At 43.0% G+C, this 16,066-nt stretch overlaps 1 protein-coding gene across 3 annotated transcripts in view; it reads right to left on the reverse strand.

The window, feature by feature from the left end:
• USP24 (ubiquitin specific peptidase 24) overlaps positions 1–16,066 on the reverse strand; it is a 1,909,144-nt gene that overhangs the window by 1,521,220 nt on the left and 371,858 nt on the right. For all 3 annotated transcript variants that reach the window (XM_086952711.1, XM_086952716.1, XM_086952707.1), the window contains exon 19: positions 7,498–7,609. In XM_086952711.1, the coding sequence (XP_086808837.1) occupies positions 7,498–7,609 (112 nt within the window). The remainder of the gene's footprint in view (positions 1–7,497; positions 7,610–16,066) is intronic.

The raw sequence follows: 16,066 nt of genomic DNA on the forward strand, positions 1-16,066 counted from the left end.
TTCTGTAAAGTAGCTGATTAAACCCTGTGGTGTCCTCTGTAGGGGAAGGTCTAGATGGATATACGTCCTCCTGTGGAACATTAGGGACATCTGGAGTGTTGTAATCATCCCAGGGGTCAAGGGAAGAAGGTGGACTAAGGTCACCTAGTGGCTCTTCATCTGCACCCCCCCCCCCTGTGTCAGAGCTATAGTCATCATCCCATGGTGGAGGGGATGGTGTAGAATGGTGTGGTGGGGAAGGTGGAGGAGGTGATGGAGAAGGAATCATGAGGGGAGATGTGGCCTTGTCCCGCTTCTTAGGTGGTGGAGCCAGTGCAGACGTATCCAATGGTCTCTTTTTTGAACTCCGAGTGAGCTGACCAGTTTTAGGGTCTTTTAGAAGAGTCTTTTTTTAGGGTCCGATGTAAAAAGCTCTTCTGATGTAGGCTGGTCTTTCGGCGCAGACTTTTTGGGTTCAGCCGCCTTACGGGGCACTGACTCCGGAACGTTTTTTTGGTCCTTTAGCTTGGAACCGTGATGCTTTACAGGCTCTGTTCTCGTCCGTGGAACCGGTGCTTTTACGGTTCCAAAGCTTTTTTCAGCTCTGAAGGGTGTGATTCCAAACTTTTAGGGAGCGCCTTTTTGCTCGGCTCAGAGTGTTTTTTCTGAGTCGAAGTGTTGGTGTTTGTTGGTATCGGTTCAGAGTGCTTGGATGTGGAAGCAGCGTTCGGAGGGCGATTTATTTTTCAGTGCCGGTGAATGACTTTCGGTACCGATGATAGACTGACTCGAGCCGGAGTCACCTAGACTTGATAGGCCTCATTGTCGAGTCCGAGGGCAGGGAATAGGAAGCAGTCTCTCGGTGTGCACATGGTCCGAAGGTGGAGGTGTGACCGAAGCCTTTTTAGATGGTGTATGGAGGGGGTCGGGGTCGACGTCTTTACTTATGACCCGCTGCGCCGGAGTGAGGTCTTCGATGTCCAAGACGGACACCACCCTACAATTATATTAATCCATGAGATTGCACTATTTAATGTACTGTAATATTTTCTGTCAGACATTGAATCAATGTATCATGCTGTAAATATCTACAAAATAACCAAGCGAGATATGTGTGAATGCATGGATTAGTAACAATAGTTAGAATGTTGTGTATATGATATTTCTCTGCAACAAAATGTACATGAAATTAAAAAACTTTAATGAATTTATTTCATAATAAAGATTTTGTATTTTTCTATCCTTAGTGTCACTACCATTATTAATATAACTATGTTCTAGCTCTGTTGAAGTAGCCCTAAAAACTTTACTGTGTGTATTTCCCTGCCTAGGTGTACTTCACATTGATATCAGGGGCCCTTTGTCTTTTCAGACAACCTGGCATGAAACAGGACCTGCACTGGACACTCCAGGTTTAAGGATGTTTGAAGGCTTTACATTTGCACCTCTAAATTTAGCTCTCACATTCCAAGTTACGTACATGAATATTTGATTTAGTCCAGTGTTTTTCACTTAGTATTCTGGGTATTTTAGTTATGTTGCTAACATTACAAAATCAGGACTACAAGCCCCAGAATACAAAGAAAAAGCCTGGGCTGAGCAAGTTACCTACCCATGGACTTGGGAACTAGCAGAGCTCAGTATTGTTACCTTTAAACCATATCAGATATAATAAAAATGCTTCACAAACCTTTATTGGTAACTTCCCATGGACCTTCAAAGAGCACCAAATCTTCTACAGGGAGGTAGTCTTCTTCCCATTGTGTATTTGCATTCAGAGAGCTCACAGAGTGAGCGCACAAGAGACATTTTGCTTCACTTCCTAGCACCTGTGGACGAGACCGGGCAACGCTCTCGTCAGCGAGCTCTGCTGTTGAGTGCTTGCTCTTTCCCACTCTCCCTCACACATTTGAAGAACAGAGAGAAGAGAAATTTCTGTAGTAAAACGCAAAGCTAATTGGACTTCACCATCCGATACAGACTGCTTAAGAGATTTAAAATCCAAAGGAGCCTGCTAGATTGAGAGATATGGAGCAGATCAAATGATCCGCTGGCTTGACAGCTGGTTTTGGTGTACTTGCCAGTTGTGTGTTGCCCTCACATAGAGAGTTGGGTCTCCGCACTCTGAGCCAACAACCAGCAGGCCTTTGGGACCTTTAAACATATCAGCTACAACATAGCAGAAGAAAAATAAAGCTAGGGTCAAGTGAAAACAACAGCCTGCCAATGGCCGACCATTCATCTCAAATATTATATCCAATTCAGGGTTTATTAGTCGTACAAAAACAAAGTACAATTCCCAGCCTAAAACTAGCATCGGCAAAGCCAATAAGTCCAGGCTGGTTAGGTTTTGCCTGCACAACAAAGTTTTTAGTACATCTTAAAAGGGGCTTCTCTTATCAGTACCCTGAGGCCCAAGTACTCATTCCAATCCGCTTCAGTGGGTGGAACTGGTTTTCCTAACATTAAGGCTGCACAGCGCTGTACTGATACTTATCTTCCTGTGGCTGAACGCATTTACAATACTTATCTTCTACTAAAGCTGTTCACTGTAGAGAAGTCAAGGACTGCTAAACTATCAGATAAGGTTTCTTCCCATGTAAAAGGCATACAGCATTTAACAGTATTCGGGAATGATTGCTTTTCATTACTTTGTTGTGAATAGCAGATGCTTAAGCCTTAGAACGATTGAGACGATTTCCTATTCATGCTTCAGTACGTTTCTTTGCACTTTGTAGGCATTATCAGATCGATTTTGACAACTTAATCTATTTGGTCGTTGTGATCAAATTCTAAATGTTGTAATAAACATTGTACGTTAAGATTAAAGTTGACGTACATAAACCCGAACAAAATGATTGCAGTGCTTTACAAGAGAATGCTCAATGGTGCTCTAAAGGGAAGTTTTGACCTCCTTTATCCATTGGGACAGTTTCTTAAAATATTACAGGGCCAGCTAATTGCCGCAATCTTGGATTGTAAACAGTTTTGCGATTGCAGCTGTTTCTTCACTAGGGCCATGATTTCAATAGCGCAGCAAGTCGAGGCACTGGGACCAAGAGCTCTATAACCCCACTTTTCAGCGATTATTGCTACATTTTATTACTAAACAGACAGTTACAAATGCAATTATCTTGCAGGCATTAGGGTTGTGATCTGAATGGTGCAGCAGGTGCAATGGTACCAGGCCCAAAAGTTGTCAGAATTCTTCTAAACACATAAGACTGCTATATTTGACTACTAAACAAGCAATCACAATTGCAGTTACCTTGCATTTAAAAGGGACTTGATTTGAATGGTGCAGGAGGTGCAGTGGCACCGGGGCCAAAAGCTCTAGGGGCCCACTACACAGACTTGCTAAATTCTACTACTAAACAAGACAGTCACAAGTGCAGTTGTCTAGCAGCAGTGCTGTAGCTACCCTCACCTTTTTCCAGCGTTCTGACTAGTTTGCCATACGACTCAATTGCAGTTACCTAACATTTACAAGGGGCTTGATTTAAATGGTGAACCTCGTACAGTGGCACCAGGACCAAATGCTCTAGACACCCCACTAAAAATCTAATATTGCTATATTTTACTACTAACAGGCGGTCACAAGTGAGTTACCTTACACATTGCTATATTTGACTACTAAACTGGCAGTAATAAGTGCAGTTGCCTTGCAGACAATATAACACTTTATAAATAGATAAAATAAACAGGGTCATGATTTCAATGGTGCAGCAAGTGCAATGACACCAGGACGAAAAGCTCTAGGCGCCCCACTAAACACATATTATTGCTATATGTTATTACTAAATAGGCAGTCACATGTGCAGTTATCTAGCAGTCACTAGGGCCATGATTTGAATGCTGCAGCAGGTGGACTGGCACAGGCCCAAACATTGTCAGAACTCAGTTGTCAGAACTCATCTAAACATCTAATATTGCTATATTTTACTACTATACAGGCAGTCACAATTGCAGTTATCTTGCAGGCACTAGGGGAATTATCTGAATGGTGCAGTGGCACTGCCCAAAAGTTATCAGAACTATTACACATCATATTACTATGACATCCATTAATTCTATTATTTCCCTCTTTCATTTCATTTTTCAAAATGTTGCTATCACTTACCCGAAATAGTAACAGCACAATATAGTGGCTTTTTGTACATAAACAACAATTTGCTAAAATGTGCTCCTTAGCCAACAGATTGTTCAGCCCTTCAAATGTACCTACTTTAGTACGCTTAACCACCCATCCAGTGCCTTAACTGAGGTATCAACAAAGTCCACTTATGTTTGTGAGCTAACTTTCTGAAGGGATCTAAGCTTCTGCCTATACTCTTCAGGAGTTACCCCAAAAAGCTCAACAAGGGCAGCCTTCAAATGGGTGTAGAATTCAGCTACCTCCTCCTCTAGTGTAAGTAGCCCATCTCTACCAACCCCTGGTACTAACTCCCACAGCCATGTTCCCCAGTATTGTGTCTCTACCTTCCCTATCATAACAACACTCTCAAATGTGGTGAGACACTTGTCAATGTCATACCCTGGAACATAACTTTGGGCAACCCGTTTGGGAATCCTTACATCAGGGCACCCCATCAGGACCTTCAGATCTGTAGCCACCATCTTCTCTGGGCTCCAAGCCCAGGGCCAACCTTCTTTAAGCAAGAGATATGGCCCTCTCCAAGTCTAGGGTTACCATGCTCTCCTGTATGGATATCTGGCTGTGTTCAAAGCAACCCAGGCTGTGTGCCCTGGGAATCCACCTTGGCCCTTCCGGGAGTTAGGTTTCTTCCTGCCCCATTGGCTCCACTGTACAGGCTGTGATTGTTCTCCAACACCTCTTCATACCCACTACCATAGTGCAATTACTTCCTCAGGCGTGGATGTACCCTGTGAACCTCCTTCCAGGCTCACAGGGCCGTAATGTAAGCAGGCTTCTTGGTTTTAGCTCCCATTGTGATTTTTCGCTCTCCACAAAATGTCCTCAGATCATCCCTCTTGTATGAAGAGAGATTTGCCAATTTGAGGTCCATGTCTCCTTGTCAAAAAGTGGCTCCTCAGCTGTGTATCAAAAACGTGTGGAAAACATTTTCCTCCTTTACTTGAACTTGTAAGAAACTTTTGCTAAACCTTTCAAGAACTCTCCTTCCCTCCTTTGCGTACGTTTTTTTTGTTTTTTTTAAAAACATTTGAGAGAGAGTACCTTGGAGCTCAACAATACCCACATAAAATTCTTTATGGGAGCAAGAACGTTTTGTAGTTGTTCAACTATACAGATTCTCAGAGGGCTTAACTTCAACAACTGTATGGTACTTCTTCACACAGGCTCTGGATCCCACCACTGCCATCAATGTGAGGAAATGGAGTGTATTACATAGTGGGGATGTTTGCCGGGGCCGTAGCCGCCGGTGGAGGACCTTGCGGTGCCGGGGCCAGAGCCGCAATCTGAGGACCATGCGGCACCTGGGCCGGAGCTGCTGGCAGGGGAGCAGGCGGCAAGGGAGGGCCCTCAGCAGGGATCGGAGGGCCCATAGGCGCGCCGGCAGGAGCCCGAAGCCTGAAAAGGCGGTCTATGGCAGCAAGAAAATCTTGCACCTGGGCAGGAGTCGCCGATGAACCCCGGATAAGTTGGGTAGGCCGCAGGACTCACAGGCTTCAAAGGAGCTGCATGTGGTACCCCCAGCACCCTCATCCGATGACAGACAGGACGATGTCTGAGAGCGTAAACGCTGCCTCGACTTGTTCTTATGACGTCTCTTACCCCATTCAGAGTGTGAAGACCTCGACCCCGAGGAGCAATGATGATGGCTCCGCGATTGGTCCCTCGATCGACCCCTGGACCTCAAACGGCGCGGAAACAACTTTCGGATCTCCAGCTAATTATGCGACTGCTCGCTTAAGCTGCGTGGAGAAGTGTGGCTCAATGATTAGAGCGGCAGACCCTGATGCAGAGGTCTAGCCGGGGACCAGGGTTCAAATCCCCGCCTCGGCGTGTCTTGGGCTCAAAATTCCACAGACCTGATAATTCTCGCCTCGGTGCCTATTCCAATCATGGAGTCCCACTCTGCAACTCTGGGCAATAGCTTGCTTAATCTCCACAACGGCCCCCACAACGCTAAGGATGCCTGGCCTCCACCTTGGGGGTACCCAGGAGTGGACGCCTCACAGGGAAAGCCAGGATGGGTTCCACAGCGGTATTCGTACAAGCGCCTTGAGACCCTTGCGGGTGAGTAGTGCGCTATACAAGTATCAATTTTTAAGGCTTTCGGGGCAATGGCCAGACAGTCGGAAAAAGACCGAGAGTCATGGTCGCGCTCCAGACAGTAGAGACAGACGCCATGGGTGGCGGCCACCGACATCATAAGGCAACAGGCCGCGCAGGATTTAAACCCAGGCATCCCTGCGTGGCACCAGGAGGCAAAGACCTCAAAAGATGGGAGACAAAAAGTCTCAAAAGTTAGTCAAAAAGTGACAAGGGTAGGTGCTCTAACCAGATTTGCGTTTGCTGGTGCAGAAAAAGTAAGAACTGACGTCAGCGCTCATGGGTGGCGCCTAAGTAGTCTCCTTGACGTCCTCTCGGCGCTTATGAAAAGACGCCAGCGATGGACGTGGAGCCGCACGACGGCACCTTCCGACGCGCAGTGGTACTGCTGACGAAAACCTTTCGGATCCAGTCTCACGCCTGGGGATATTCTAAGGTAAGGAATCTAATACTAACGTGTCTCTTTCAGATCATACAACAGAGACTTGTGAAAAAGACATCTTCCACAACTCTATTCACAGAAATGTTCAGTTATACTTTAGGGCAAAATGTACATGGGTTTTTGTTCACACCCAATATTACAGGAAGAATGCACAAATTGAATAAATTCAGTAGGAATTCTCATACAATTTAAGTGTAAATTCAGAGTGTTAACATGAAAAAAATCTTTCAACTGCTTCATTTGGGACACAAATGAATCCCCTTGCTTCCATTCTGATAGCAATTATATATCTAAACTCAATGATGGAAAAAAGCCTGAGGTCAGGTAGATGGTAAATGCTTTCTGGAGATGGTGTCCAAGGTATAGTAAGGCTCTGTTGATTTCAGGTCAACATCAAAAGATGCTATTCCGGGCCCACCTTCTATATAGGGAGATTATGTACAACATGTGAATTACAGTTCCGCTCTTCAAAAACTCAGTTACCTTATGCCAGACATATCAGTGAAGGCTAGGGCAGTGAATAAATAATATATGGATTAAATCCATCTACCAATGGTGCAACACAAAACACAGTGTGGTAACACAGATGTATAACAAGCATATATAAGTAACATCAGCATAGTTAAATTACTATGTTTGATTTATGTTCAAAGTAATACATTCTACACATCCATTATACAAGATCAAACAAAAATATCTGATTACTAATTACAGTAGTAATACAAAATTAATATATTAAAAAGGTCATGATCCTGCTATAAATTAGGGTCTCATGGAATTCATTTTTGCTAAAACTGGATAAAAATAAAATTTGCCATACCATTCATTGTAATGTCATATGATTCCAGTTTAAGAATTTTTTCCTTAAAGAGCTGCTGTTGCACATCACTCTCAAGGTCATGTTGCCCTTTTGTAAACCATTCAAAGCACATCTGTAATGCAAAATAAAAATATGAAGTCTCCTTAAGTAACACAATTGTTCCAACAACCTCTTTGATGCCCAAGACAAAACACTGAAAAACAATGGGTGGCAATTCTTTCTTATGCAGGTTTCTTGCAATGACAAAACATGTAGGGAAATGCATTATTTGTAACAGACCATGGTCACCTTAAGGACATTATCGTCAATCAGATCAGGATTATACCCAGTTTTACGTGTATTTATTTACAGGCTTACAGGAACGGCATGATAACAGCAACAATTGATTAGATTTTCTGAAAATAGTGGGATACGCAAAGTGTAGCAGCATTTATGACGACCACGAAGCCAAAAAGCAACTAGCAGATAAACATTGTGCATGACTGAAAATTCCACTGTAAAGAGGCATCCTAATAGCATAAAATGACAAGAAAACAAACATTCTACCCCAAAACAAAATTAGTTCATTTTCTTCAAGGCTGTGTGGTAATAAAACCGAAGGAATTGAGGGAGGTCAGATAAAGCAACAAAGATGCTGAAACACAGGTTCCAGAGCAGCATAATGGGGTTTAGAATACTATATGATCTGTAACCAAACAGAGGTGTAATAAAAGGCTCACCCCTCCCACAGAGATAATACCAATCCAAAACAAAAATATAGGTGTCATCCTTGACAAAGAGTTTACTTATTTCAAAATGTAACTGCATCGAGCAGCAGCTTTGGGAACTGTAAAAACACTAACTCACTTTAGGTGGCCCACCATATGCTAACGTATCACCGCTTAAATTAAGATGTTTGATAAGCATAAATAGTTCGTCCTGAAGGTGTATGTCTCTCCCACATGAGTAGTCGGAGTATGAGTTAATGATACTTCAAATCAACAATCCCCAAAGATACTTCATAATGGACTAAAAACCTCTGTTTTCTATCTAGAGCAAATTAAAAAACTTCATCGTCAAACCAATGACAGTCTAATCTTCATCAGCTACATCCAATCAACCATCACTCTGCTGAAAACCAAATCGACCATTTAGTCAACAATGATTTCACTGATGATGACTTTGCCAATAAAAGCTCCACTCCCCATCACATGGACAATGCCCTTGGCGTCTCAGTCTAATAACTTCATTAAGCTATAGCTATTATTCCACTGCTGGAGGCTCCTTTTAAATATATGCAAGGCTCATCATTGCCACTAGAAGTATCAGCACAAATACTTGTTCACATTTTGGGTTCCCAGGGGAACACATACATTGGTGATTACTAAGAAAGAACTACAGTTCTCCAACACTTTATGGATCCACATGCGTGTATAATATCCCTTCAAGGAAGGAGCCTCCAGTCACATTCACCAGTTTTTTCTATCCACGTAAAGAACTAAACCCACTACTTGCGGGAGGAACTAACCAACTTAAAATCATCAGGTAAGTTGTGCCTTGGCCCTACTCAACATCTTTATGGTGGGGTAGATTTGCTGACATTCTCCATCTGCAAACTGGCATTAACTAATAAAAAAAAAAGACCTTCCACTCCCACACTGGCTACTTAGGTAACCACATTCGACAAGCTAGCTGCCGCTGTGCCCTTATCAATGCCAGATCTCTGGTGAAAAATGCTATACCATGTGCAGACTTTATGGAGTCTAAAGGACTTGATTCGATCTTCATAACAAACGTGGGTGGATGCCACCTGAGACACGGACATTCTTCCGGACATTCCACTAGGTTTCCTAATCTCCAGGCTTGACCGAGTTGGCAGATAAGGAGGAGGTCTCGCAATCTTTTACCGAGAGCACTTTAAATCCTAATCCAAGAGCTACCCACAATCTGTGATTGCGATGCGTTATCTTTTACAATAGAAATTAATAAACAATATTCTGTTGATGGCATTCTGATCTACAGCCCTAGAGCATCTTTCACAGATAAGATCAGCAAATTATTAGAGCTTAAAGCGGACCTTTGGACCTCACAGTCCTTGGAGATTTGAACTTCCACTTGGATAACCTTTGAGATACTGATTCTGCCCATCTCATTGATCTTATGGAAAGCTCTGGCCTAACCCAGCTAGAGAAGGGACCTACCCATAAGACAGGTCACCTATTTGGATAGAATTTTTTCAGATAATCCTCATCTACAAAACATATCCTTGCTCCCTCTAAATTGGTCCAACCACTTGGCAGTAATGTTCAAGCTTAACTGGGAAAAGGAGAACCCTGAGAATATTCCATCTAAATCAGCCAGGTGCCAATGCCCCTGGCATAAGCTTGATACTGATTTGTTTAATCCTACATTAATTTGAACTGTCCCCTTGGTCCCAGGAGACTTGGACGAAAATGCCAGCAAATATTGTCAATGCCTAGACAAGGACCTTTACCAACTGATTCCATCTAAAACTCATTACAGTCATAGAACTTACCCCTCTGAACCATGGTTCACCAATACCCCTAGGCTATATAAACAAAAATGCTGTAAACTTGAAAGAAAATGGAGGACCAAATAAGACACTAAAATTACAGAAACATATAGGCAAAGCATACAAATCTATAAACAAATGATACATAAGGAAACGTATGATATTTCACTCAGAAAACTGATTCAACCAAGAGTTCCACCAAGGAACTTTTTGCAACAGTCAAGAAACTGGCAAAAACTCCAGAAAATAAGAACATGACTAGTCACCAGCTTGTAAACAACCTGGCCACTTTTTTCAAGACAAGGTTAAAGGAGTCTATGACTTCTTTTTAGCAAGTACGAACTCCACTCTGACAATAGATGATGATGCACATATAACCCATTTTCCATCAGCCTGTAAATCTGACAGAGATTCTCCACATGATTCGGCACTTGACAATGGTACCCTTCACAGTAAGATCAGAGACAGTTACTGATGCTACAAAAAATCTTTCAGGAAACTTTAGGTTTGCTAAAGACCATCAAATCGGGTGTCCCAAAAGATCCTTGTCCTCCCAAATTAATGTTGTTAGTGCCTGAAACTGCTGCCATAGTTCTCACTGACATCTTTGATAAGATGCTCAGTACTGGTCACTTTCCAAGAGAGTGGAAGAAAGCATACATGTTACCCACGTTTATAAAAACAATCTGGATCCAACAGTTTTAAACAACGATCGGATAATAGCAATGCTCCCATTTCCTGCTAAAACAGATCAAAAAGCCATGTACCTAGAACTTATCTCTAATCTAAAAAAAATAACATTTTGGATGCTACCCAGTTCACAGTACAGAACTAGCCTTCATTACGGCCTCTGAGGAAATCGGGTAGATCCTTGACACAGGAGGAACTGTTGCTCTGACTTTATAAGCTCTCTCGGCGTCCTTTGACATGGGCAACCACTCTCTGCTTCTGGATCAGGAACAAAGCCTCTCCCGTCTTAAATCTTGTGTATCTGGATGAGAGCAGAGTGTGGCTTTGGATGGGTTTAGCTCTCCCCTTTCTCTCTGCCATGTGCTGTCCCACAGGGGTCAGCTCTAAGCCATTCCTTATTTAATCTTTATGCGATCCCACTGGCGACTGATTAAATCCTTTGGTTTTGAGCTAATGCTCTATGCAGATGACACCAAAGTTATGGTGTCGGTCAGTAGTAATCCAGAGGAGGAGGATGCCAGATTCCATGACTGCATCCTACATATAGGGAGATGGATGAGAACAAACTAGTTAATGTTAACCTTATCCAAAAACGGAAGTCTTACTATTCAGAAGGAACCTGCCCTTCTGGTCTCCAAGCTGGCGGCCTCAAGAGCTAGCCACACTCTCTACTCCAGTCACTAAGGTAAAAAAAACTAGTAACACTTTGACAGTAAATTGGCTATTGAGGGCCATATCATTAATATTATCTCTGCTTCTTTCTTTACCCTGAAATTACTCAGGAAGGCCCTTCCCTACATCCCATCAGATCTGCAGAAAAGTGTTGTGTTAGACCTCATTGCATCAAAACTAGACTACTGTAACGCTCTGTTTATGAACATCCAGAAGAGATTCTCTAAGCTTCAGATCATACAGAACCCAGCAGCCCGACAACTGCAGGGCATTCCTAAATACAAATTGTGTCCCAATCCTTAGCTCAGCTGCACTGGCTTCCCATCAGCACGCGAATCGACTTCAAGGCTTTGTTTATCGCCTTCACATCGCTGCACAATATAACAGAATATCTTTAAAAAAAATGTTTGCACTACACTCCTGTTTGGCCTCTCCAATCTGCAACTGCAGAAAATCTGGTCAATCCTAGATTTCAGAGATCTGATTGGTTTGGCAGAGGTTTTGTGGTATGTGCCGCTCGACTGTGGAAATCCTTGCACCACAGCATTAAAATAAACACTGATCTGCTGACCTTCAGAAAGTCTTTAAAAACATGGCTCTTTAATCAGTAGCTTGCACCTACTTTACAGATTAATGTCCGACTTTTCCTTTCTGGCTCAGCTCCTAGACACCTTCGGGTTTTAGAGTGCTCTATAAAACCTCATTTCATTTAATTTTCATTTCATTTCAAGACAAAAAAGCAATCAGCCAAAGCAAGATGAACTACCAATCATCCATTTAGAAGCACATCTATTGCATACAAAATGACCCAAATGTCAGCTAATGAGATGGAAGTGCATCAAATTCCACTCCTAGAAGGCACCACTGGTCAAACCTTAAAGCATGAGTTAATAATATAGAAAGTGTGAGCCTTAAAGAGGGAGGGAGGGAGGATTGCAAGTGAATTCATGAAAGTTAACAGTGATCGCGAACTGTAGTTCCTGATAAGTATTTCTTCTCCATATTTGGATTTTTCATAGACTCACAAGCTTGAATCAGATTGGCAAGCACTATAAACATTGATAAATAAAGGAAGGAGTGATTAGAAGGCTCATCTTACTGAAAAGGTGTTCAGGAACTGGTTGTCCCGAAACAAATTCCCTCACTGATTCAGTGTCCAACCAACAGTGCCTTGTGAACGAGTGCGCTCTTCCAGTGCTGTGTTTCATGTTTTTGTCTGCTGTTTGCGTAACTCCCCATTGCTTTGCATGCTTTAATTTATCCATGGATGTTAAGTGCGTGCTTTTGCTTACTATTCATTATATGCATGGCACATTGGATATTGATTTAGTCACTGTTTTATTATGATGGTACGATGTTAGTTTATCTAGCATATAGAAGTTTGAATTATTTTAGGTATGAAATAGGTGCACTAAAAATATATGTGAGCAGGTGCTGATGGTAGCGCTACATCATTTTTACAGCACTTTGTTTAATGTATAACAAGCATTTGACGTGTTAAGGTAGTATTTCAACTGAAATCACAATTATAATGGGAAAGATAATTATTGTAGCTTCTGGGGAGAAGGAAAGTATAAACACTGCACTGCAGACTCAAGGCTATGGGCTGGCAATATTTACTGGTCCATGGTCTCTTATCTACAGTCCTCTGACCACACAATGGCAAACAGACACGGGTAGGCCTTGTCTTGACAGTAGCAGATTTCAATGTAATGTAAGGTGGATTTGTAGATCGCTGCTTGTCGCCCGTGAGGGTATCCAGGCTCTGAGTAGACATGTAGTGAGGATGGGCCTGAGTACAGGCAGTCTCGATGGTCCCTCAAGAAGAGTAATTAAAAAGCAATGTTGCAGGGATTCTGCCCCTACACAGAACAGTGTATAGAGACTTGGAACCTCAGTGAATTAGGGTGTGCCAAAACTCACCTTAGTATCCAAAATCCCCTACCAGACTAGCAATCAGCGCCTCATTGGTTCTTACACACCCCCAATGATTAGACAACCCAGAACATGAACTTAGAACACCTCAGGTAACTTGGAACACATGAACACAGCAAGGACTGTCATTTTTTCACAGTTGTAGGAGCGCGCAATGGTGCGCATTTATCCAAAAAGTGAGGAGCGAATCCTCGACCTTCATTGTTGAGCTCGTAGCCCAGGAACAACACTGTACTCTGTAATGTGAGACTTCGCAAAGTTGAACTTGTAACCAAAGTCCGCAAAGTTACAAATAATGCGATCAACGCGACACAGATGCGCCCAAAGCTCGTCGTCTGTGAGATATACGTCATCCACATACGAACACGCATCTGTGTCTATCCACTCTAAGAGAGAGACAATACGGGCAGCAAACACGGCTGGACTATTTTTATAGCCCATAGGCAAACGTTTATACTGGCGTTGTTTGCCGCCACAGGTAAAACTGGTCCACTGGGAACTCAGTCCGTCCAAATTGTGGGCAAAAAAAACTGTTGGATATGTCAAGTGTGGTTTTAAACCGCTTACGCACAAGACGTTGCTGACCCATCTTGCTGCTCCCCTTCCCAACCAAAGTCATTGAGGAGACCATCAACTGACAGCTTTCTGACCGCGTAGAATGCCACAAACTCCTGGACTGCTTGCAATTAGGATTCTGAAACAACTACAGTACCAAAACAGCTCTCATCGCTGCCACAGATGACATACCCACTATCCTCGACCATGGACAGACCATCACCCACATCCTCCTTGACCTCCCCACCGCTTTTAACACTGTATCCCACCACACACTCCTCTCCAGACTACAGACTACACACAGCGGGAATAAAAGGACCAGCACTCAAATGGATAGCTTTCTTCCTCTCCAGAAGGACACAGAGTCAGGCTGTCACCATTCACATCAGAACCCAAGTACTTCATCTGCAGAGTCCCACAGATATCACCACTAATTCTCACATTTTTCAACATGTACATGACTCCTCTTGCTAACATCATCAGATCCCATGGAATCAACATCCTCTCCCACAATGTCAACACCCAGCTCATTATATCCCTCTCAGACGACACAGTCACCACTAAGATAAACTTCAAACATTGCACGACCAGCAAGGCCATTTGGATGAAAAAGAACTGCCTCAATCTCCACACCGATAGAACCTGAAGTGCTGATCTTGAGGACTAAGGGATCACCTTGGGACTTGACCTGGTGGCCCGTCGAAATCGGACCCCCAACGAACCATGCTAGGAACCTAAGCCTCATCCTGGACACGAACCTCACCATGAAATCCCAGGTCAATGCCTTCACCTCCGCAGACTTCCAAATCCTCCACATGTAACATAAAATCTTCAAGTGTCTCCCACTGGACAGGAAACATGTTATCACGCAGGCCCTAATCACAAGCAGATTTGACCACGGCAACACCCAAACTACGCCAGCATCCCAACCCATCTTCTTCATAGGCTTCAAATCATCCAAAATGCCACCTTCAGACACATCCTAGACTCCTTCGGCCCTACTCATCAGAGCGTTTCTCTGGCTCCCCAACCAAAAGCACTGCGGGTTCAAACTTCACACATGCGTTCAAGTCAGTAAACAGCACTGGACTCGCTACCTCAATCAGCCACTTTACTTCCACCAACTCAGCCGACAACTTTTCTCAGTGCTCTCACTCACACACATTCCCCTCGTCCACAGAGGCAGAAGGGGAGGTCAATCATTCTTCTACCAAGACGCCAAGTACTGGAATGATCTCCCTCCCAACATATCAGGGCCTCCTGCTCACTTCTTGAGTTCCACAAGAAGCTTAAGACCTTGCTGTCACGTAGATAGGCTTTGCCTTCACACTGTTATGTTAGCATGAGCTTATTAGACGTTTAAACGCCATTTTCCTTTTCTGCTGCCTCTGCACACAACACATTTTGTTATTAAAGCTTTTAGCCTAGTAGAATATTTCGCTTCACACGAGAATAATATGTTTGCTTATAATATCAATTACACACAAAGAAGGTCCCAGGGGTAAGTTTATAGACCCTACTGTTAAGCCCCCTGTATATAAGTGACACCAACCTAGAATTAACAGAGAGTCAAGAAACAAACAGACAATGTACCCAAATAAAGTTACACAGGAAATAGTTATTAAACTATGCGAGTTCCCATCAGTCCACCAACGAGACCGCCCTTCATCATCTGGGATCTCTGGTGCATAATTTCTGTCACATTAGAGGGTAAAAAACCTGTGCTGGCAGATGACTACACCAGGCACAGGAAAAACCACAGTGATATTTACAGATGTGAAACAGAAAGGCGTATCTAGAAGGGAACTAAGTAGCAGTGCGTGAAAAAAGATGTGTGTTGTGAAAAGAAAGAGAAGAAGCTCTAAAATTAGGTAGTGGTCGGGAAAAACAATTTAATAACCACCCTCACACTCCTAAATCAATAAAAACAGTGCAATAGTGGTTTAACAAATAGCCACTAAAGATGAAAGGTCGACATGTTTCTGCAGACGTAGGAGTCTAGTGATCTCCTGCTGCTTCTTCGGGACCATTAGTGCTACTGCTAGAAAAAATAAATAACAATAACCATATCACCTGAAAGTGTATGTATGAACATCTTCTCATCCTAAAGATAGGGGAGAAAATTATAATATAAGGGTACAAAGTCATGTATACATGTGAATTTTAACGTGCACGTTTAGTGCCATCATTATTAAATGCTAGACA

Source organism: Lissotriton vulgaris, chromosome 1_1 (genome assembly GCF_964263255.1).
Source record: "Lissotriton vulgaris chromosome 1_1, aLisVul1.2, whole genome shotgun sequence".
NCBI classification, from domain to species: Eukaryota; Metazoa; Chordata; class Amphibia; order Caudata; family Salamandridae; genus Lissotriton; species Lissotriton vulgaris.